Source organism: Grus americana, chromosome 10 (genome assembly GCF_028858705.1).
Source record: "Grus americana isolate bGruAme1 chromosome 10, bGruAme1.mat, whole genome shotgun sequence".
Taxonomy (NCBI): domain Eukaryota; kingdom Metazoa; phylum Chordata; class Aves; order Gruiformes; family Gruidae; genus Grus; species Grus americana.
Genome location: NC_072861.1, coordinates 14,789,064 through 14,812,936, shown reverse-complemented (window position 1 = coordinate 14,812,936; position 23,873 = coordinate 14,789,064). Strand labels below are relative to the sequence as shown.

General features: G+C 43.3%; 2 protein-coding genes across 10 annotated transcripts in view; both read left to right on the top strand.

Moving 5' to 3' along the window:
• The window catches only part of LOC129211010 (cell surface hyaluronidase-like), a 56,405-nt gene extending 51,170 nt beyond the window's left edge, over positions 1 to 5,235 (top strand). For 4 of the 5 annotated variants that reach the window (XM_054837501.1, XM_054837500.1, XM_054837502.1 and 1 more), the window contains 3 exons: positions 1,235 to 1,395; positions 2,699 to 2,808; positions 4,883 to 5,235. In XM_054837501.1, coding sequence (XP_054693476.1) covers positions 1,235 to 1,395; positions 2,699 to 2,808; positions 4,883 to 5,103 — 492 coding nt within the window. In that variant the 3' untranslated portion in view covers positions 5,104 to 5,235. The remainder of the gene's footprint in view (positions 1 to 1,234; positions 1,396 to 2,698; positions 2,809 to 4,882) is intronic. The other variant, XR_008578705.1, reaches the window with a different exon arrangement.
• Positions 1 to 23,873, top strand: part of CEMIP (cell migration inducing hyaluronidase 1) — a 111,057-nt gene that overhangs the window by 44,067 nt on the left and 43,117 nt on the right. The window contains exons 1-9 of one of the 5 annotated variants that reach the window (XM_054837508.1): positions 7,262 to 10,449; positions 12,485 to 12,592; positions 15,486 to 15,635; positions 16,306 to 16,444; positions 17,226 to 17,462; positions 17,845 to 18,024; positions 22,072 to 22,142; positions 22,855 to 22,950; positions 23,596 to 23,717. In XM_054837508.1, coding sequence (XP_054693483.1) covers positions 12,517 to 12,592; positions 15,486 to 15,635; positions 16,306 to 16,444; positions 17,226 to 17,462; positions 17,845 to 18,024; positions 22,072 to 22,142; positions 22,855 to 22,950; positions 23,596 to 23,717 — 1,071 coding nt within the window. In that variant the 5' untranslated portion in view covers positions 7,262 to 10,449; positions 12,485 to 12,516. Of the gene's footprint in view, positions 1 to 7,261; positions 10,450 to 11,977; positions 11,993 to 12,484; positions 12,593 to 15,482; positions 15,636 to 16,305; positions 16,445 to 17,225; positions 17,463 to 17,844; positions 18,025 to 22,071; positions 22,143 to 22,854; positions 22,951 to 23,595; positions 23,718 to 23,873 lie in introns of those variants that run through there. The other 4 variants (XM_054837506.1, XM_054837507.1, XM_054837509.1 and 1 more) reach the window with 4 other exon arrangements.

The following is a 23,873-nucleotide window of genomic DNA, read 5'->3' as shown; positions in this document are numbered from 1 at the left end:
TGAACCGGCTGTGGCGGTGCCCTGCTCCAGCTCCCGTGGGGCCAGGTGAGCCCTTTTGCTGGCTCCTCGGCGGGTCTGCAGCATGCGGGCAGGGGCAAGGCACACAGCAGGGCTCTTTTTTGCCAGCGGCTCGCATTTTGGTCGGTTTGCAGTAGTGGTTGCTCTCTGCTCCGTGTGCATCCAGACTTTGACACAGTTCCCAGGCTAAGAAGCGTGAGACAGCCAGCACCGAGCGAAAGGTTTACTCTGTCTTTGCTCCTCCCCACTCCCCTCTGCCCACTCGTGGCCCAGACATTCATGTTTCCCTTACCCTTGACCCCCTATTGCATTCAGCGTCCTCTGACATCTTGCAGAAGGCGCTTTTTAACACTTGGCTCCCTCCCTCAGTCTGGCTCTATATTCCCTGGAGGCATTCACATGTCTCAGACTGATGGGATGTCTCTGAGCCCCCTGGTGCCTGTGGGCTTTGGACCACTATGTGCATTACAGTGGGATGTTGCATATCTTGGGCTCAGCTTTCTGACAGCCTGACCTTGGTACGCTGTTGCTCTCCTTGGTGGAGGTTGTGTCCTCCCAGGCTGGGCTGTCCCCCGGGATGCTGGGGAGATGCACCTCAGAGAGCCTTTCCCTTTCTAAAAGCAAATATCATGGCACATCCTGAGAAGTGTAACCTGGGGAAGGAGCCCTTGCTGTAGGAAAGGAGGGGAGTAGGACCCACTTGTGCTACAACTTCTTTGAGGCGCTGGGGCAGCCCTACCAAGAAGGAATATTTTGGGTTTGATATTTACATTTCCAGGGAAAACAAAAAAAGTCCACGTGTCACTTCTATTCCCTCATCTGCTGTCTCAGCACCTCTCCCTTGCTCCATGGTCAAATCTGCTTTGCCAAGTGACAGTAATTTCCCCTACATGGAAAGAAACTGTCTTAAGACTGAACTAAGCATTTTACTCCCAGGATTCTCGGCTTCCCAAATGTATCTTCCTAATACACAAAAGATGTGATGACCTCATTTCTCATACTCTTGTACCCCGTTGAGAACTAAGGGGTTTGCTTCCTCCTGCCACTGACCATCTATAAGTGATGTCACTTCATCTGTACTAATTATACATTTAAAATTACAGGGTGTACACCCTTGATATTTTCCTTGCTTGTAACTCCCTTGTGGAAAAGCAGGATCAGAGTCTGAAGCTCCCCAGCCTGCCTCCATAAAACCTGCCTCTGTTTTTTCTTGCAGATAAATGACACAGTTTTCCTGTTCAACAGCCATGGGATATTCTTCGTGGTACTAGATGCATGTTCAGGAGCAGTTGTGAGTAGGCAGCACTTTGACACGGTTACTGGTGAAAACGCTGCCAGTGCAATAACTGATTATGTTCAAACATTTATAAAAGAGAGGTAAGCAAACGGCTGAGAGCCCGGTTCATGTAGCAACCCGTGCTGATAGACAAAGAAAGGAAAATGACCTACTTTCATACCCAAACCTGTGCTCTGAAGAAATCTGGCACAGATTAAATATGTACAAATGCCAAATATCACCCAGATAATAAGAGAAGCAGCGTCCCTCTCCCAGGATTGCACAGATTAGAGCAGACAGAGACAGGTTTTCTAGAAAACTGGCTATTCCTTCTAAATTAACAATTCATTTTCCAGCATGGAGTAGATAAGGTTCTTGCAATGGCATTTGCAATCCTGCGCACCTATCCCAGTGGCCAGCAATTTCCTGGCAGCTGATGATTCAGTTTTCCATTTCTGAAACTGGTTGGTTTCTGTTTACTCTTACTGATTGTTTTTGCCTCTTGTGACAGATGAAAATCATAGGTGTGCCAAATTTTCCAACAGGACTTTTCTTGGGTGAGCCGATGAACAGACCTGCCTGCTTGCGGGCTCTGTTACCTTGCGTGTGTCCTGGCAATGGTCTGGATCATCTCTTCTTGTGTCTGTCCCACATTCCTTGTGGTTTTGTGTGTCACCACATAAACACGGAACAACAGAGATTTATAGATAAATTCTTGGCTGCTGGCAGAAGCAGGTCAAATAACCAGAAAACAGACTTTTAGTCCAAGACATTTCTGAGCAGTTCATGACCAAAGATTTGAGCACTCCTGTGCTATTACATCTGCACATATTTATGCACATGAGTATGTACATGTCTAAAATGTGCATGATGTGACGTATATCCATACGATGCCTGTACATTCGGTTTGATTTCCTGGTAGGATGTGTGTTTTGCAAGTCTAGGCATTCAGCTAAATGCAGCCAGTTGTGCAACCTGAAATTCATCGCAGGTACAATTCACTGGGGCTGAAAGTACATCTGTGAGGGCCAGAGCCGGACCGAGGCGTGACTGAAAACCAAACCCAGGATATAGATGGTTTCAGAGTCTCGGGACTGTACAGCAACTGAATTTCTTCTGTGGCTGAGTGTCACATTCCCATAAGGGATGCACTCGCAAACAGTCCTTCGTGCTTGTTTTTATTCCGTGTGAAGCACAGGTTTAATTTAGGAACATTGAAACAAGAGGCTTAAACTTAGGAAAGCTTATGTGTGATTGAAATGAAAGGGAGAAAAGCATGAAAGCATGTTCTTAAAGTTAAGCAAGCTCTCAGGTGTTTTTCTGAATTGGAGCTTAAAGGTCTTGCAGATTCTTAGGGAAAGTAATATTTTGCCGTCATGCAGTAATTACTGTCCTTCTTTTCAGATCACTTGTTCTCGTGTGCTCTAGAGAGATTGCGGATGTGGCAGGGAGCTCTGAAATGTCTGTTTTTACCAGGTTAGGTTCAGCAAAGCCTATTGTCTTCCACAAGGAAGGTAAATGTATTTATTCTACCATGTTTCTTTTGCTTAAGAATTACTGGTGTGTTTCCCTAATAAAACCGTACTTATATAGTGGTTATCAATATATTTCCTACCCCAATATGCCAGCGTAACCTATAAAAACCTCTTGGCTTAGGGATGGTGAGAAGTAGGAGAGTTATTTTGGAGTTTTGACCCTACTTCACCAGTGAGAAGCTGCATGCTGCAAATTTCTCATTCTAAATGGAGCTTGTTTTTCTAACAACAACAAAAAAATTGATAAAGATTCCATCTCTAAAATTCAATTGCTTTGCAAGGAAAAACAATCATAAACTAAAAGGTTGATGAAGAAGAAAACAGTCTGAAATGAAATAGGAGCTATTTACTTTTTTGGAAGGAAGGTGAAATCACCAGTTTTGGAAAGTTCTTATTACAGTTTTACTTTGGATTGCTACAAGAAATCCGTTGGTATAATTGGTCCAGGAAACCCATGCTGGGTTTCCTACTGGAAAACTGGGGGCTACTCGGTCCAGGTTTAGATGAATAATTTGAGTGATAAGGAAATCAAGAAAACAACTAGCCAGTTTGACTCAGATTTCATTTGCAGAGATATCTCAAGCAGAGATCAGATGGAGAATTGCCCATATTTCTAGCTGCTTTTTTTCCTGGGGAGTTTGGGGATTTTTTTCCCCTACTGCTTTACTGAAATTTATATCAATTTCTGGTTCAAGTTTCAAAGCTTATTGCTTTGACCATTCCAGAGGAGGACAGCATAGTCTCTACAGCAGAGACAGTGATTTCACTTCGGTGCCTGTTTGAGTCCCAAGAAGCTGTTTTTTCTTTCATCCTTTTGAAAGCAAAAGTTCGAGGTTTTCTTGTTTGTTTTTGTCCTGAAACTTCATTGCTTCATTCTTTCATCAAAGCCCTGAATACTTTTGAAAGGAATTTTTTGATTAAAAAGCAATCTTTTTTGTTTGTTTTATCAAACTTTGTTCCCTGAACCACCTGTGCCGCTCTACTTGGGCGCAGCGCTTCCAGGTCGTTTCGGGAGCTGGGTTCAGCCTCCAGCCCCAGCTGCTCCTGGGGCCCAAAAAGCAGCAAGCAGGGCCACCGCCGTGCCGGGGACGCGCTGGTTGGTGGCCATCCCCTTGCCCTGCCACTCTGGTGGGATGCTGGTGTCTGGCGGTGGGACTAAGCTGCTGCTGGCCGACCACGTGCCGCCCCTGTTTTGCTTTTCCTGAGGGCAAGGGTGTTCACCCACGTGTCTGCCCTGATTTCCAGTCTGGGTAATTATGTTCTGCTCCGTGAGCTTTCTCCCGCTGATTCAGGTATGCGCACTATTTGACTTCACAGCTCCAAAAGTGATCGCACGCAGGACTGGTCCACACTGGGGGGGCTGCGTTTCAGGGCAGGCCAGAGTCTTTCTCCCAAGTGCATATTGCTTCTGCCAGGGATAATGCAAAAAAACTCCGATCCCCTTGACCCCAGCGGGATCAGGATTTAGGGTCTCGTTGCCTCATTTTGCAAAACCTTATTTAAATTAGAAGTGTTTACAGGAATAGTCTCAATCCAACCAGCTGCAAATAGCCTTGGGAGTCTTTGCAATGAAAAACATAATATAAACACAAGACATTATTATTAAAATGGAAGAATACATAATGCCTTTGTACTGTGTGACAGCAGAGGACCAGAGCAGAGTCGACATGGGGAATAGTTCAGGCATAACAGGAAGAAACCAATGTAAACTAATAAAAGAAGGATTCAAGGTGCCTAACCATTTTCACATAGTCAAATATGAAAAAGTCCCAAATAAAAAAAGTAAAACAGTATTCTTGCTAACTGACATCTGGGAACCTGTCTTAGCTTATTGAAATACCTGCAGATCTGGGATGCAGTGAGGTTATGGCTTCAGCGAGGCTCGTTCCCTCTTTCATCACCCTTTTTCTCTCCTAAATGTTCTGTTATTTCAGTCCAAGGAAAAAAAGAAGGGTGAAGAAGATTCCATGATGTGTGGAGGGAGTCCATGCTGTGCTGCTAATAAGTGAACCGACCCATCCAGAGGGTCACTCTCTTTGTGTCTGTTTTTCAGGAAGTTTTGCCATGCTTGGCTATAAAGGACAAGCCAGACCCTCCTGGATTAAAGTCCTTAATCGTGCTGGTTATCAGAAAGCTGCTTCTCTACAGCATTATGTTCCCTTGAAGCTGAAAGAATATCAATGTCCAGCTAATAGTGACGAGTCGCTAAAATTCGCTTTTTCTCAGAACCACTCGGAGCACACCTCTGCAGGGCCCGCGGCGCCCCGCCATTAGCATCACTGGGGCAACACCAGCCAGGCAAAGCTCGCCGCTGTCACCTCAACCTCCTCTTGTTTTTATGGGATTGTACCAAACCGATGGCGTTCACTTGTATATTTTATAACTAATAAATGTATTCTCATCTTACCCACTGTGGCAGAGCTTTATTTTTCAAGCAGTGCCTCACAGAGCAGGATAGAAAAAGCCTGTGGGCTGTCCTTCTCAAGGAGAAGTGTTTCAAAATATCCATGATTTGGTATTAGAAGGTAAGTTTCAAAGGCAAAAGCCTGTTCTTCAGTATCATAGGGACTGGAAATGAAATTTGGTGTGGAAATGTTAGCGATATCCAGGGAAAAAGACAAACTTCAGCGGAGGTAGGGAATTCTCCCTTCGGTCCTCTTTTCCCTCCATTAATGTCTGCTTTTAAGAAAACTAACTGTCCATCTGCCATGGCATCTTAGGTCAACTCAGTGCCATCTGCTTGCATTGATGGGTAAGCATGCAGTGGTCTTATGATAATGTCTTCTAATGGAACTGAATATAACAAGGAGTTATAAATGTGTTTGTATCTGTAGCTAATGACTGGTGGAATTATGTTTGTCCAACTGATGCAAATATTTAATTAAGGACCTACAGGAATGAAACCCAGGATAAAGTATGTGCTGAGTAGGGTAAAGTCTTGTGTTCTTTTCAGACAATGCTCATATTGATTTTCTGTTCCCATTGAGGACTGAAATACTGCCAGCATTAGTGGCTAATTCTCTTTGATTTTTTGTTCATGCTGCTGCTTTTTGAAGTAAAGACAAAAATAGAGCTTTGTATGCAAACTGAGAAACAACTGATGACCTCACTGACTACCGTTTAAGTACAAAGTTACCCTGAAATGATGACAGACTCGTTTTGGTTTGAACATGATGTTACTTGGTGGCAGCAGGCGATTTCAGACGATGCATGTCTTTGTCACACAGGTTGCTCAAAGAGGTAGGTGAAGGCTTTGTTACCAACGTCCCGTTGTTTCTTTGAAATTCTCAGCAATGGCCAAACAAGTTGCTACAGGGAAAGGTTAGTGTTTTGTTGGCCAGACTTTTGCTCCCTGGTGAGTTAGTCGCTCTGGCATCCGTGCACCAGCCAGCTGATATTGTGCCTCTGAGCGAGGACTGAACTCCTCGGCTGGGACGCTTGCCTCCAGCAGACACGTACTGCCCGGTGGCTCTTGGACGTGGGGTGAGAGGACACCTGAAAGGTATACAGGCAGAGGAGGAAACCGTGGCTTCATCCTCACACCAGGTAGGAGAGGTGGGAGTCGGGTTTTGACCAGGGGAGAGGTCCTGGCTTGCTAGAAAGTGTGAAGAAATCACTGATGCTGCTCGGTAAAGGTGAGATAGAGAATGATGCACAGGACATCGTGCGCCTGAGCTGGCTCCCACTGGGGACCAGTGGAGGCTGATGTCCTCGGTGGAGATGAGGAGTGGTACAAGAGCCTGAGCGGCTGGGACTGACCCTCTGAGGAGCTCCCTGAAGTCCTTTTGAACTCTTAGTAGTACCTAATTGTTATGATTTCTGAGGCCGTACAAGGGAAGAAAAGTAAGATGGTTTTGGCTTATGAACGTAAGCCCAACATTGGAACAACTACTTACAGAGCAAGCTTTTAGCTTCTTGGAGATTTATTTGATAATCTGTGACAGGTCCAGACCCTGGATCCCAATAAAACTTTGCAGAGCTCTAACCCCAGGCTGAGACTAAACAATTGGCAAAGGAAGAGTCTGGTGAAGGAAGGAGAGGAATGTGCCTAAACCTCTGAAAAATCTCTATTCCTCCTCCCGCACTAGAAGGAGAGCAAATGGCAAATGTCCTGGAGAGGAAGGCGTGGAGCCGTGGCGAGCCAGATGCAAACAGTAAAGTACCACAAAAGCAAAAAGAAAAATATTTACATCCTGATGCAGTTATTTGGGTAGTTTAAAGCAGCAGTTTGAAAAGGATTCAGGATGCTGTGATCCTCTTCAGCCACTGCACGCACTTTCCTTACCTTGGGAGGGAAAAAAGTCTTCAAAACCAGGGACGCTCTGCAGAGGGTACAGTTCCTCCTTGGACCTTGGGACATTCAAGACTATGTTTTCAAAGGCTACTGCTAACTCGGCATGCACCAGAAATCTGGGTGCATGAAGCTGCTGGGGTAAGTGTTGCGTGGGTGTTGCGTTTGTGGGAAGCTCTTGTATTCCTCCCAGGGATTTCCTGAGCAGGAGGATTTCCACTTGTATGCTGGAGTCCACACGGACTGTGTGTGTCCACATGCACCTGCAGCTAATCCAGGCATGTCCAGTACATCTAATGCTTTCAGGACATACGGCTGTCCTGGTTATCCCCAGAGTATTTCTGCAGTGGGAACAGAGTAGCTCTGGCACTCCCTGAAAGCATTAGTCTGGCTATACACTGAGTTACCGTCAGCAGGCACAGCAAAGTCAGTGCACCCCGAACCTCCAGAAATGGGGTTCAGCTTCCCACCACTTTGATGCTTTGAAAACCGCATGTGATGGATGAGGGTTTAATTCAGTGAAGTGTTGAGCACTTCGAGAGCATGTAAAACAGAGTCAGTCAGCCTCGGATGGGTGGAGTGATGTGAATTGCAAATTATTTTGTTTTAGCTGAGCCAAGAATTGCTTCCTTTCCCTTTCAAGGTCTGTAAGCCTCTGGAAAAAAAAAAGTTAATTCTGAAAAAAAGCATAGCTTTAAAATAACTCTTTTTTTCCCTTTTATATCTGTCTCAAAATAGTTTGTCAATACTACAACAAATTTGCAAACACCTTCGTTTCCTTTAATTTATTCATTGTAAAAATTTCCTCTAACTCCTGCTCCTCATCCAGAATCTGTTTTTATGACCATCAGGAATCAAGGAACTTGCAGGGATGTTTATATACGGAATATGTGAGCAGAACCTTCTTCCTTGTAGGGAAAGATATTAGATATATTTATAAGAAACCAAGGTTCATTGCAAAAAAAGTCAGAGTGCTGCTTTTGACTCTAGTAATCATTTCATTGAGAAGTAAAGTCTGTTTCTGAGTTTAATCCTCCTCTACTTGCCAGTAAAAAAGAGCAGCTCATGGCTGGGTGGCAAGCACAAGATCAAGATGAAGAGCAGAGGCAGCTACGCTGCTGTCATGTGCCAGGGCTGGGAAAGCATTTTTGTTAGCAATCCCTAGAAATGCGTTCGTTTATTTGTAAGGCCGTCTGAAAGTTTTAGCTGTGTTTGTGGCTGGGTGCTCCTCAAACCTGCTCCTCAAATCCATCTTCCCAGCTGGGGCTAAAATGTAAAATTCCCCGAGTGGGGCAAGAGGACAGTCGCTGCCATGCAATGTCAGCAAGAAGGTAGCAGAGGCACTAATTAAACAGCTCCTCCCTCTCTCAGGAATCAGCTTCCAAATTGATGTTGGCTTCTTTGCATATGAATGAAGAAACGTGCAGCAAGGCTTCACACCTAGCCATAACCACTAAAACCTCAGTGGGAGGGTCCCAGTTTGGCCACCCAGAGCACGAGGGGTGCACCATGGCCTGGGCACTGACCCATCGGGGTCTCCTGGAACATTTCACCTTGCAGAGATGATCCCTGGGGAATATGGATTTTACTCACAGGTCTCTCAAGTACCTGTGCAAACTAGTGTCTGCTGACGGTTCACCCTCTGCCAGGCTAAAAAGCACCTTTTCCATGTGAGCTTTTCCTGCTCTTCTCTGGGGTGGCTCCAGATCCCTGCTTTGCCCCTGCACAGGTCTGTGGCCTCTCTTGCTGGGCAGTAGCAGTAGTAGCAGCTGTCAGGTTGTGGGCAGGTTCCTTGCTCCTGTTTGACATCTTTTTCAGGGGAGATCAGGTAGCTGCTGCTTTTCTCCCATCCTTGTCATGTTTGTAATGGATGGTTAATGCTCCCGTTATGCCCTGCTTGACATCCCAGAAAGGAGCCTCGTCTTCAGCAGATGCTGAAGGTACATCCTCCAAAGCGTGTCAAGCTGGTCTTAAAAAGCATGCTAAGATACCCAGTACTGTGAGTTACTTTTTGAAAATTTTGGTGCTGGGCTTGGGTGGTTGGCCCAGAGTTGTGCAAGGTGGCGAGTCGAGACTGGAGCTCAGTGCGTGTTTCTGAACAGCTGGCTGTGCCGCCCTGGAGAGCCCTGCTCTGCCGCCCGGGATTCAGGGTGTCTGTGTGACCCCGCTACAATGACTGTGACAATCCACCTTCCTCAGAGCGTTTCTTTGCCATTTTGCTCTCAGGATTGTCTGCTCTGTGTTGCCTCCAGCATTAAATCGCAGTGAGGGTGAGGGATCGGGATTCCTGTCTATGCACGGCGCTTTCTAGTACAGTATCGCTGCTGACACCTGCGGTAGCAGCCAGCTGAGGACTAATGGTTTCCTGCATCTACTTTTAGCATTGTCTGCTACTATTGTTCGCTCTTTGGAAAGATTCAGCAGCTGGGAATCATTTCAGAAAGTCTGCCTTGCCAGATCCAGGGATATGACTCCCATTTGCCATTGCCAGGCAGCTTTTAATGGCTAGACGAAAAAGCTTTTCTCACCCAAGAGAGGAGTCACAGGTGGCATTTGAGAAACATTGGAGATGGTAGACTTAGGAGGACACTTGTATGGTCCTTACGTTCTCAGAGTGCCCGAACCTGCAGAGAGATTTGTTGACATAGCTGGTTACATCAGAGCTGAGCTCAGCCACGTGGCGCCTGTTCAAGCGAGATGTGGTGTATTGCTGTATCCCCACACGGCTCTCAGCGCTGAGCTAACGAAGTGACTGGCTGGCAGGAGATAACAGCTCCTGAGTCCTCTCCAGCAGGAGACATTGAAAAAGAGTGACCTTCTCTTCCTCCTCTTATATTTAACAGTAAAATCAAACATGTCGCTGTTCGTGTCTAATATTTAGGAAAGATGCTTAACTGAGAGCCTTTGAAGGAAAATTCCTGAGATTATCCTCCGAGCAGCGTTTTTCCGGCAGCGTGTTAGTCAGAGCTGAATCAGAGGAGTCGGCGCTAGCAGCAGCAGCGATCCTCTTGGCCCTCTCAGCTCGCAGCTTTTCCAACCCGAGTGCCAGTTAATACTAACATTGCAATGAACTCGGGCTCGCTGCGAGCTGAATCAAACACCCTACCTCAGTCACCAAATAAGCAGGATATTCTTTGGACTGTGGCAGATCAGACACTACAAAAACACCGGAGCCTGGCACACAGCTGATGCCTCCAAAAATGACATGACTTTTCAGTGTCTGATTGCTTGTTTTGATCTCTGCTGCTGAAGATGGATGTAATCAGGGAAGCAGTCCCCTGTGAGCAACCAGGGATTTAATACCAGAAGCCATTTTCCACAACCTGATGGTAAGTACTGTGCAGTTCTTGGCTTCTTACACTGATTTCCTACCAGTTTGCTACAGGTTACTGTCAGAAACCAGATCACGAGCTGGACAGAGCAGAGATGCTCCTCTGAGTTTTTAATGGTCCAGAGCAAAGAATGTCTTTGCTACCTATGAAGCAACAAGAGAGTAAATGAATGGCATCACTGTCAAGAATTCAGTGCCTTCTTTTTATTTCTGTGAACTCCTGTATAATCTGATTGAATTCTATGACCAAGACCTTGCCAGTTGGAATCTGGCTTTATGCAACACTAACACACAGCTGTGTCCACGCTAAAAGAAACACTGTTTATCTGTAACGACCATCCTGTAGTATTACGACTCGTTTAGTTTTTCCTCTCTCATTAAAGCAGAATCTAGTGATTGGGTTTGCAGATTAGGCTGTGTAATAATCGCTAATAAATCATGACATTTTAATGGTGATTGCTGTCCTTTGGGTGTACTTCTAATAATGTTCCTTTAAAAGATCCCTGGCTTATCAAACATTGATGGTTAACACTGTTAAAATGTCAGACACATGCAGGCTAGTTTCTGGCACAAATTCCACCGCGATGGTATTGCTCTCTGATAATGTATATCATTCAAAGTTACAGCGTTACTAAGTGCATTCCTCTTTTCTACTGCTCTGTAACAGCGTTTCAGCACCTGATAGACTGTACCGAGCCCCAAGTCTATGCTGTTTCCAGAGCTTGGGGCTGTCAAATACACTATACCAAAACAAGCAAACATTTTCCTGCTGGAATATTTCCTGACGAATCTGTTTCTAATGCTATTTTTAATACAATCATTGGATTACATGCGGTTTGAACGTATTGTTGCACTTCGAGCTTTATCACCTTTATGAAAAGTACAGACATGTGTTTTGCATATATACACTGTAAAATTTGCTCCAAACTAAATCCTGGCTTCTTGCATATCTTTTTCTCATGTTATTTTGTTTGGTTTATATTAACAAGTGACATGAAAAATAACATGTGTTTTTTGCCCCAATGAAATTGAGGCACCCTGGAGTATTTTTCAATTGCTTTTTTTGCGTCTAACTATGCTGTGAGATGCATACGTTTATTCCATTTCATCCTTGTGATGTGACGTGACAGCTACAAATAAATTTCTTCGATATTCCTCAGACACTGGCTTACAAGATAAAACCTAATGGCTCCAAGGACTACGTGTGAATTTTAAACAGTGCCTTATGAATACAGAGCATTGACACTTACAGAAGTGGGTGTCCTTGCCTCAGTGTGAACACGCACGTCGATAAATTGTCAGGAGCACGGGGCAAGGCTGCAGAATCAATCACTGGAGAAAATCACATTAATTCTAACTTTGACTTTCATGACACTGCTTGGTTGTTTTTGCTGGGGAGTGGCTACTGAAGAAACGAAAACAACATCAGGTAGATTGGTTTCAAAAGCAGCTTTTGGTTTCACAAGAAAATTCTGGGCTGACATTAAATAGTGTTTTCTTGGATCTGAAATCTAAGAAACTGCATGCTTCAGACTGGAAGTGTGAGTATGGTTTATCTTGGTGGTGCACAAAACACCATTGCAAAACATGTGTGGGTAGTACAGGGGGAGGAAGGTGCCGTTGGAAGGTTACTTTGTGAAACTTTGTCACTCTGCAAACACCTTCTCTGTTGTGTTTCATTACTTTTTTGCACATGTGAATATTCGGCCCTAGAGAGTCTTGACACTGGATGTGTTTATACAGCATTCCTAAGGTGTTTTTGGTTACATCTGGTGGTTGCTTTCTGAGAGTCTATTTGGATTCCCAAGTGGGTTTATCCGAAACCAAACAAAGGGTGAGGAGCTGCCCTTGGTTTCTTGCTCTGTTTGGGCTGGTCCCGAAGCAGTGTGAAGATGTTCTCAGCCGTAGAGCTGAATGGGAGTGGAAGTGGGCTGGCATAAAGCTGGATATAACCTTTTTTTGTGCAGTGAATGGTTTTTGCATGAGCTGGGGGGAAAAAAAAGTGACATTTGCTTGATATTCTTTCTTCACAGGTATCCATCCAGAGAATTAAAAATCCTGAAGAATGGCTCTACCTACCTCCAAGCATCTGGCCGAAAGCTTCATTTTTCTTCTGTTTGTAATCTCTTCTGCAAGCACAGGTAAGTTTTCCTGCCACAGGAAAAAGGGCATGGTTTGTAACACTATTTTTATATCGAGACATTGCTGGTTTAGACTGAGCAGCTTTTCACTCTTCTTCTATAAGAAGAGTCAAGGACAGAGTGAGAAAACTCAGGAGAAAAGCAGTTTCCTGATGTGCCAATGTTCCCGACGGAGGGCAAAGACTGACATTTCTGAGCAGGTGAAAGTACCCTCAGGAATCCCTCAGACTCTGCTGTGCATTCTTAAAACAAACCCAAATCCAACGAACTGCTACAAAGAAATAACAAAAGAAACCTCAGGTCCTAAGAAGTGTGGCTGTGGGAGGTGAAGTTGAGCATTTTGCTGCATTGCCCAAGCCCAGATGTGGTGAGCAGAAAGCTCTGGGGTGGGACTTCCCTGCCCCTCGGGTTTTGTCTCTTCTGAGCAGCTCTTTCCCTAACCTCTTAGGGAAAGGGGAAGAGGGAAGCTGGATATACATATTCTAAATAGAGCTAATTTAGGGATTTGTATTTGTTTAAAGCAAAGAGACCATATGTCTTGCCCCAAACACTGCAGCTGCATGAAGCAACCTTTCATCACAGTGCTCAGGCCCTTTTGGTCAACAAGCAAAACATTCAGTTAATTCCTTGTGCTGGGTAGAAGTTGCACTCTTATTTAAAAAATGACAACAAGAGTAATAATCCAAGCTGGCAAGGTACCTGGACCAGCTGGCAGAAGATGCTCAGCCCTCCAGTGTCCTTGGTGCAGCGGATGCGGGTGCTGTGCACGGCTCCTGCTCTCTGGTACAAATTGGTTAATGAAATTGGGAATTTGGGTCCTTTGTTCTGGATTGTGTTGGCTTTTGCTGATTGTCATCCCAATCATCAGCGTAAATTCCTCTTGATTTCCCCTTAGGCTTCGCTGTCTACCTTTCTGTTTCTGAATAATGAATTCTGGGGGCTCAAGTCATCTTTTGAGACGGCAGGAAGCTCTTTTGGACACTAGCATAGCCAAGTAAATGGAAAAATGAACAAGCTTTTATCCTGTCCACTTACTCTCATTGATAAATTATACCTCTACATTTGAATCAATTCTTTTGGTTTTATTTAGCTTCTCGTCATGAGCAAATTTTTCTATTGTCCTTATTCCTAAGGGAATAACAGCTCATTTTTTTAATTTGTTGCCAGTGTGTATTGCAGTTCTAGTTGAACATCTATTTACAATGCAAGTCCCATTTTCTGCCTGAAATATTTATCTTTTCCAACTCTTATTAATTCTGTGTGTCTTCAGGTAGGAACCCAGAAACTCCTTATTTTCCTCAATTACTGTAAATCGGAAAAAGTGCCTCTGACATTACTGATACATTTCCAGTTTCCAGCTGGCCCAAGGGGTATCAACATCAGGTCCTGGATGTTTATCAGTATTTGACTTGCTACCTGGTAGATTATTAGCCCTCTCTGATTTGATCACTTCATCTATATGGAAAAAGTTTGCAGAGAGCCAAGGTATATGCTGCCCGCATGAAATGTCCCTTGCTTACCTTGAATAGCTGGTATTTAATGGGTCTCTGGAGACATTAAGGCAGTGGCTGGTCCAATTCTATTGTTTTCTTAAGACATGAAAATGGTGGAGGTATCTGAGAGGAAACCGAGAGCAGATCGACAGATTTTGTTTCTGTTGCTGTGGAATTAGATGTCCCTCAAGTTTCACAGTGGCAGCACACAACAGCTCACTGTCAGCTACACCAGTTCTGGGACATGTTTCCTTGCATGGATTCACATTGTTGTTCTTTCCATTAACTGAATGCAAAACCCACCCAACTTTACTATACTAAGTGTCAGAGGCATAACCATGCTGAAGTCAGGGGTTTTATCCCATGTCTATTATCATTGATTTGTGGATCCTGTAGTTTTCCTATGGTGATTTTGTTTTAAAGGATAAAAGTTGGAGAGAACTCCCAACCCTTTCTGATGGCAAAGGGCTCATTGTTCAAACTTTCACTGACCTCAGCGTCCTAGGATTAGAAAAGTTTCTACCCTCAGAAAATATGCATCACACATGGGACTCTTGCACTCGCAGTTTTGTTGATTAGCGTAAGATGTGAGGCTCACATATCGAGTGAGATTATATCAGGGAAATATTTTATCTTAAGTAAATACTTATAACATGAGACTCTTGGATTTGGTATGAGAGTCGTTTAGACTAATACATCATGGCAGTCCATAATCAAATTTGTGTGTAGAGACTGGTGATGTGCGAACCCAACGAGAATGAATCCTTATTGCTTCTGCCTGGAAAAGCTCACAAACCCAGAGACTCTCTCCTGTGAGATTCCTGTTGCTCTCTGTTACAGGGTGGACTGGCAATTTCTTGCTGCTTGGTGTTTTCATGTTAGTTTGAGCACTTTTACTTTCCATCTCCAGTGAAAACACAGTATGCAAATGTATTTTAACATCTTTACGTTAAACAAAGCTTTTCAAACCTTCCAGGTATTTGGGGGGCATTTTTAAAGGTAGTAGTTGTTTTACCCTTTCATCAACGTCTTCCCTGGGCTTGCGAAAGGCTTTGTGTCTGGATGGTATGAACGGAGCTGAATGTCACTGCAGGAAGGGCTCAGTTACAGCCTCTTCTCAGTATTTTTCTGGAAACTGCATCCCTTGCAAAGCTCCTTTGCATCGGGTAGCAGGTTTTTCCATGCTTCCGGAAAACAGAAAACCATACAGCTTAAGCTGTTGTTTGTTTTCTTTTGGTCATGACCCAGATGTACTGTGCTGCACTGAGATATTGCTGTGTTCCAGGGAGTCAGCAAAGGGGGGTACCGAGAAAGATACTGTAAAGATGCCCAGATATGGAGCTTTCTGTCTTGCACCAAACAAACGGTAATTGCCTTCACTCTCCATCTCTACCCAGCAGAAGCAGCTGTGACATGTCCCGATAAGGATCCTGAGCTACAAATCTGGAACCCAGGTCACAATGAAGAAAACCGCATCGAAATCCATAATGGCAGGAAGCTCCTTCTCTCTTCTTCTGCTACTGTTCACTCTATCCACATCACTGATGGAGGTAAAATGTGCTGGTGGCAAGGCTGGGTGAAGTGTGCTTTCCACTCTGGCTATTTAAATCACTCTGTCTCACACTGGGAGAGCTTCCCGCTTCTTGCTGGGAACTGGGTGACTACTGGGCAAACCCAGCTTTAATTTGGTACAAGGGTGGGTGGTAGCTGAGATGCTATCGGTTCTTTAGCCATTATTATAATCAACCTATTGGCTGTCCTTTCTGGAGAATTTACAAAAGTATCTCAGTATACTCATTAGTTCTACTTCTCTGATTTGTTTCAAAAACATTTTTTTACTCAATCATTGCCCTGATAACATCATACTGCAATAGTTGTGTTCTCAGGGTCTCAGGACAGGGCAGATACATATGTGCCTCTTTGTCTCTAAGGACAGAGTCATAGTGTTGCTGGTGGCTGCTAGCATGAATAGCTTTCATTCATCTTAACTCTGAATTTCTGTCACAGTCCATGCAAACCTTAATTGCATTATTCAGGAATTGGAATGAATAAAAACCATGTAATGTCTTTAGGATTTGTATTGAGAGCTGTTTTGGGGAGGATGGGCAGAATTTTTCAAAAATTGAGTTGAGAGCCCAGCACTGGGTTTAGCACAATGGTATCACAACTTCTGATGGGCTGCTGTGTGTTAAAGCAAATGTCATAACCTCTTCTGCTTAGGAAAACTGGTCATTAAAGACGATGTGCAGCCTATCATTTTGCGTACTAGACATATACTCATTGAAAATGATGGAGAGTTACATATCGGCAGTGAGATGTGCCCTTACCAAGGCAATGTGGTTATCATCTTATATGGGCGGTACGTATGCATGATAAAATATTATCTTGGAACTTGCTAGGATCTCTCTTCCACAACAGGGAACAAAAACGTTCCTTAAAATTACATTTTCTCAGACCTACTTATTATCAGTGCTCTGTGGAAAGTTCAACAGCTTCTTAAACAATTTAAATGCCCTGTGAAAAATTGATGCAGTTTTGGTTCTGGTTTCAAATACTACTGGGAGACGAACATTGGGGTGTTTGGACATGCCAGAAAAATCAGCATGCACCTTGCCACCACTCAAGCTGATTTTCCAAAATAGGCTTAAAGCCCGAAGAGTTATTTTATTCTGAAAGTTCTCCACCCTAAACATCCTTTCTTTCTGCATGAAAATGGTGAGCCAAAGAATAATACATTTATGTCTTGCAGATTGCTACAGGATGTCTTAAATTTTCAAGGATTCCAAACTCATATTTAACAACCACGAGCTCCTGGTTACAGTCCTAATGTCCCCCAGAATTCAAAAACACAAATGTGTCATTCAGTCCGGGCTTCGGGCCTCCTCCAGCCTGGATATAATGAATATAACACATAGAATCTGAGTTCCAGATCGCTGCTGGTCTTCAGTACTTGCTAGTATTACTTAAAATAATTTGTTTTCTGTACAACACGAGCAGTTGCTGATACTTTGAGTAATTGAAAAAAATGTATTGCAAATCATGACACTTCTCTCCTTGAGCTGTAGCAGAACAAGGGGAGAGGCTCCTTGACTGTCAGATACAAACCCAACACTGGTTCCTTTCCTCCATTCCTGCTGCAGAGCGGATGACGGCAGCGAGCCAAATCCCTACTTTGGGCAGAAGTATCTTGGAGTAAATAAAGGTGGCACTCTTGAGATCCATGGAAAGAAAAAGCTGTCCTGGACTTTCTTAAACAAAACTCTTCATCCTGGTGGCATGGAAGAAGGTGGATATTACTTTGAAAGGAGCTGGGGCCATCGAGGTGTCATTGTCCATGTTATTGACCCAAAGACGGGGGCAGTTGTCCATTCAGATCGGTGAGTAACTTTTCAGCTGCCTAGATCTGACGATCTTTGGGAGCAGGTTGGGAACAGCAGCTCAGCAAGTTCAGAAACACTCGTTTGGGCATCTTGTTCAAATGGGTGTTATTGCATATTTGTACAATTCTTTCTAGATCAGTAATCTCCAAAACCAAAGAGTGAGTAGTGTTACTATCTTGCTATTCTACCAACTAGAGTTTAATCACTTTGGCTTAGCAAAACCCCATAATATACTCTGTTAGACAGTGCTTTTGCAATGGGATAATATCATTACTGTAAACAATACAAAAAAGTTATTTCTTTATAGCACTTGCTTTTCAGTACATAAAGCTGTGATGCTCACTGAAGTAAATGTTTTGGGGTATTTTTATCACTTCAGGTTTGATACCTACAGAGCAAAAGAGGAAAGCATACGTCTTGCCCAGTATTTGGGCAGAGTTGCAAATGACATGATCCTGTCGGTTGCAGTGAACGATGAAGGATCTAGAAACTTGGACGACTCGGCCAGGAAAGCAATGACCAAACTGGGCAGCAAGCATTTCCTCCACCTTGGGTTTAGGTATGTGCCAGTCCTGCCAGTTCTCCCAGCACAGAGGCTTTATTATGCTCCTGAAATGTCCAAATAATTCCACTCTCTCAAAGGCACAAAGTTCTTTCACATGGAAAGAAAAAAAAAAAAAAGAGGGAAACTTCTCAATGTGAAGTTTTAGCAGTTAATTAGATAGTTTAAGATGCACTCAGTGCCTATATTGGGTATTTTTATTAGCAGATTGAGGAATAGCATATGATTCATATTAAAAAAGATGTTTTTCCAATATATTGTTCCCACAAGTTACTTATTCCAATTTATTTTCAAGCCATCCCACAAAGATTTAAGAAGCGTATCTACATACACACAGTGGATTGGATGGGCTGAACATTAAGGAGGGTAGAATAATAGCCACGTAGCCCTGGCTCAATACATATAGACATACATACAGCATATTCTTCAGCTTGTCCAATGCATATTCAGGGACGTGTGCAGCACAGAAATTTAGCAAGCATTAATTTACGCTGTGGACCGTAAGTACTTCTGTGGCCAACACAGTGTCTGTGTTGGCACACACACTGTTGAGAGTATTTGCTATTTACCCAACCGTAGCAATTATATTTTTTGTGTTTATCTGAATTTATGTAGGCTTGGTTTTTTGTTTGTTGGTTTGGTTTTTTAAGAGGCAATAAGAGGGTCACTGCAGAACACACCAAAAAAATAAATCTGCCTTGTAGGGAGAAGTGATTCAATACAGCAGTCTGTGGGAACAGACAAGTGTCAGCTGGGCATGCGCAGATGGAGTAAGATTTGAGGTGGTTGATGAAGAGTTTGTGTCAAATATTAACAGGGGCTCCTGTGCACCAGATAATGCATTTCAAAGAATCAACCAAGGCTGCAGAAATAGTCTCCAAAACCAGGCTATTCCCATCAGTGCCATACTTGCTCTCAAATACCCAGACCCCATATTAAAGCCCAGTAGCCTGCTGGGTTTCTTTTCAAAGACTGAAATTAGGGAAACAGAAAAGGATTTTTGAACATTTTATTTTTTTAAATAATGTAACAGGAAGAAATTGATGGGTTTCACATAAGTTTATAAAAGTAAATTGCACTTGATGTTTTTAGGCTGCTGTGGTGTTTTAATGCCAATTTCTCGCTTCTTTGCCATAAATACTTCTAATGGAAATACCATAGAAATTCATCCATGGAAGTACAACTTTCAACATTGCTATTGTTTGCAGTCAAAAAGCTAATCCTTGCCATGCTGTTATCTGAAATACCACAATATTTCCTTATCTAAATAATAGGGACATTGTGGGTACCATAATGTGGTAGTAGCAGTAGTTCATAAATATTGTCTCCCACCAGCATACTGGTGTGTGGTAAAATACCCGCATCTTGGCGCATTATTTAAAAGACTGTATTTTTAGGAGTGTTCTCAGCATTTAAGTTCATCAATTTTCCAAAAAAAAAAAAAAATCAATCTGGATTGCAGCTGGGACCAGATTTCCAAAGGCAGTTAGATGGCAGAGTGGAAGACAGGCAGCTTTGTCAGATGTACCCAAGCTTTTCTCCTTATGCAAACTGAACTTCCACTTTAGCGTAACCAGGTTTATGTTTCAGACACATCTGTAACCATGAATGAGGATGTATACACCTGACAGGTGCTTTTCAGAATTTTTTGGAAGATCTTAAAAAAAATATTCAGGGTGAGAAAATTACACACACACATACATACTGTAACCTTTATGGCATAGGAAGGCTCTGACAGAGGAGAGTAGATAGATTTTTCTTTCTAAGATGCCCATTTACGTGGTCTCATCACTCTCCACCCAGCAGCCAGGGTTTGCTGGCCAGTCCTGCTGAATCCTGGTTGTCAGATCTTCTCAGCTCCCTGCCGATGGCTGGGGCTGACCGTGGGCATCCCTGAGACAAGAAGAGTTTAAGCTCCAGGCAGTAATTTGGCATAGGAAATTTCTCTTTCACATTTTGTGAGGCGCTACTTGAATCAGGCTATTCAACCGTAGGCTGGGTTGTTTTCTGACTGAGGCGGTGGCAGGGTTGTATGGACAAATTCCTGACTATCTCCAGTTGCTCCATATTCAGCCAGATTGTAAAGTTGTGCAACTCCCCCTTGCTGTGGAAGAGCCAATGAGCAATGCTGATTTATCCAAAAATATCTCTGTGCTCCTGGCATCTCTTTCAGTTGCCTCTTTGCTGAGTCTGGAACATTAGGAACGAAAGGAAAATCTTGCATTCCTCCTCTATTGTAGTCCTTTTGAAAAGGGAGTTTGCTCTTTCAAGCATGAGCTTTTTTTTCCGTTCCTTTTACTAAATAAATTAAAAGAAAGCCTTTCAGCTCTTGGTGACACAGTTGTTCTCTTTGGAATCCCACCCAAACATCACTGGTTTGGCTCTGGGTTTACTGGTCCCTTCATTTCATGTAGCTCAAACAGACAGCATCTATCCTGATGTCTTAGGGTTGAATGACTTTAAAACTATTTTTAGTAATAAAACAGCTGGGAGGAACAAACATTTTAACATATGAAATCAGGCCAAACCTTGAGTTGCAGAACGTGCTAGCTTCTTATTCTTTAGATTATTTTTCAGATTATTTGGGGGCCATCATCTTTTTTGCCATTCGTTTCAAATTTAATGACCAAAAAAATAATAATCATTTAAAACAAAATGTATCTTGCCTGCTGAGTGATAAAGTGTCCTTCCTGCCCCCCGCCCCCCTTCTCTCCCTGGATGGAGATCACAGCCCGGCAGTGCCTTCGGCAGTTGGCGCACAGGCAGTTTTTCCAGCAGGAGCATCTGGCTCGCTGGCAGGCTCCCGAGGCGGTTGTGCTGGCAGCTTCCGCTGAGCCTGTCCTGCGCTCGGGCCGAGGACACGCCGCTGGGACTGCCTCCCCTGGGGCCTCGGCACGCCATGGGGTGCACCAGTGCTCCCCCGAGCCTGCTCCTGCCCACCCCACAGCCCGGGGCTGCGAAGCCCAGCAAAGCCCAGCTCACGCCAGTGGTGATTTGTGCGTGTTGTAGTGGCGATCCGTCAATGTCTGCTCATGTTTTCTTCTGAAGTCTCAGAGGGGTTTATAACTTCGCTTATACCAGCAGATGGTCAATGTAAGGTGACCTGCAAAACTCAAGGGTGAATCCTGAGGCAATTTAAATCACTGGGTATTTATACCTATAGAGACACGATTTAATGTGCAGGACTGTCTGCTAAATTCGGGGTAGGGATGACAGTCTCCCTACGGCCCTAAAAGCGTATTTGTTACTCTGTTAGTCATTAAGAGCAGATATGCCTGAACTTCTATTTCAAAGATAACACTCCTCCCAACCCCCACTAATTGGGTTCACCTCCAAGGTTGGGAGGCAGTTTAGTCTCTGTCCCCATTGCTTACTCATCCATGTGGTCATTTTCCAGTGCTGCTGATAGCTATTGAACCTACTCAACCAATAACCTTCAGGCCTTAATGAACTTACTTCTGATACAGGATCAGATCTGAGCAGAGAATTCAGACTCATAAACCTTTATCCCTGTTCAATGTTCAAAATAAGGAAACTAGATATCCAGAGACTATCTAGGTATTTTTTATTGCCCTTTGCCAGCCAGTCTGTCTATTAGAAATTCTCATGGGTCATTCCAAAGACAATTGCGATATACAAGGTTTCAGCATGAGCTAAATTTATTTAAGCAGAAGTGGCTTTTTTCCCGTATTCTTCAGTGTGCGTGTACACACACACGCGAAAGGTTTTCAGGCTTCCCAAGGAGTTACCAGTGTCCTATGGGTCTGTCACACACAAGCCTCTATAAACACTCATTTAAAAGAGAAACACACTTGTTATGGGAGTGTATTAAGCGGGGATTTGTCTTCAAACTTCCTTCTCTTTTGATATATTTACTGAAGAAATATAGAGTGTTAAGATATTTTTAATTTCAACCAAGCTGCCTGTAACACTAATCTGACTGTTTTGAACATGGTGTCTCTGAGAAATGCAAGAACATTGGGCTATAAAAATATGCATCTCATACATTACATAACTTGATCATTTCTCATTTTCATTTTCTAGGCACCCATGGAGTTTTATTACCGTTAAAGGAAATCCCTCCTCTTCTGTTGAAGACCACGTTGAATATCAAGGTAATTCATGCACAAAACACTGGCTTGACATTATCTCTGGAAGTTATTGGAGTTATGGCCGAGATTAATTTGGTCAATGGTGTTTTCACTTGGCACTGCATTACATTGAAGCTGTGAGAAATTGATGGTTAGGCATATTTAATTGAATATATATGTATACTGTATATATTGCTTCTTCCCATTAATGCAGCTGAAGCAGTTGAGTGAGGTATAACCTAGGTTATCCAAACCTGGAGATAAAAGGTGAGATCCTGCACCAGTGTACTCTCTTAGACACAAAGCTAGGGAACAAACCCAGTTCACACCAGCTGAAAATTTAATCAGTGTATCCTGTATTGGTAGCCTCAAATGCTCTTGGCAAAACCATTTTCTTGCAAGCTGAAGACTTGAGTCTGTGTCTTTTCATGACGTTTTCAAGAGCAGCTAACAACATGGCTTGCTACAACATCAATAAAAATAGCGATATATTACAAATCATTGGGGTTTTTTATCCTCTCTTGATTTTTGAAGATTTTTCCTCCTGATTGTCCAAGTAGTTATAAAAGTGTCTGAAGCCTCATTCCAAGATCAGTAAAATTTTCTGGAAGCTGTGCAGGGCTAATTCTGGATAATGTACCCAAAATATGCAAACACACATGGACCACTACTTTTCACTTCTGACTTTTATCACTTGCATTCAGTGATTTTACCAAAATTTCGGGGCTTTTTGCAGGTCACAAAGGGTCAGCTGTGGCCAAAGTATTCAAGCTATTCAAAGCTGAGAATGGAGAATATTTTAACGTCTCTTCGACTAGTGAGTGGGTTCAAGGTAAGATGTCTGTGTGGCATTTAACTCGGTGCTAGACAGTTGACAAATAGGGTGAATCATCCTTTTTATTGCAATACTTTTCCATTTGGGGATAGTGGACTCGCTAGCTGCTATTTACGTTGCTGCTAACCCAAGTAAAGAACGAGCAAGTAAAGAACATGCACAGATTCTTTCCCCAATTGTCTCCAGGACTCTCTGAATAACTGGGATCCTTTTTCCTTTACTGCACTGGGTATGAAATTCCATCTCTTATGATCTAAGAGATCACACACAACCTCTTACTTCTTTTGACTGCATAGTCATCACGTCCATGTTTCAGACAACATACAGTAACTGGTCGTAACTTGATCTGAAGATCAGAAAAGGCAGCTAAGGAGGACACAGATCCAAAATCCATACCTATTAATAATGCTCATACTGCATACTCCAATTATGTAGCTTTTAATAACTCTGCTCTCCCTTGGCTGGTTACACTTCGCAGCATCATTAAAAGTAGCTGACAGACTGGCAGGAGGAGGCAGGAATCAGATCATCAGTGAAGAAAGTTATGAATGATATCTGAGATCATATTATGCTTCATGCATTTTTGCTGCATTCATTAAGCTTGACTTTCAACTGACTTTTCTTGTTTACACTTGTCTCCAGATGCAGAATGGACAGAGTGGTTTGAGAAGCCTGATAAAGCGAGATCTAAGGACGTGGAGAAGCTTTCTGACTTCAAAGCTGCTCATCCTGATAAAATCTGTAGGCAACCCATTGACATCCAGGTAGGCTAGCTTACCACTCGCTTTAGAGGGGCAAGTCTTCTTTGGACTGACACTGAACCCCAAAATAATTGTGCTTGTCAGTAATTTTTGTTTCTAAATAAAAGACACCGATTATTTTACTGCTCTAATGCATAACAAGATCTGGTATCCAGTCTT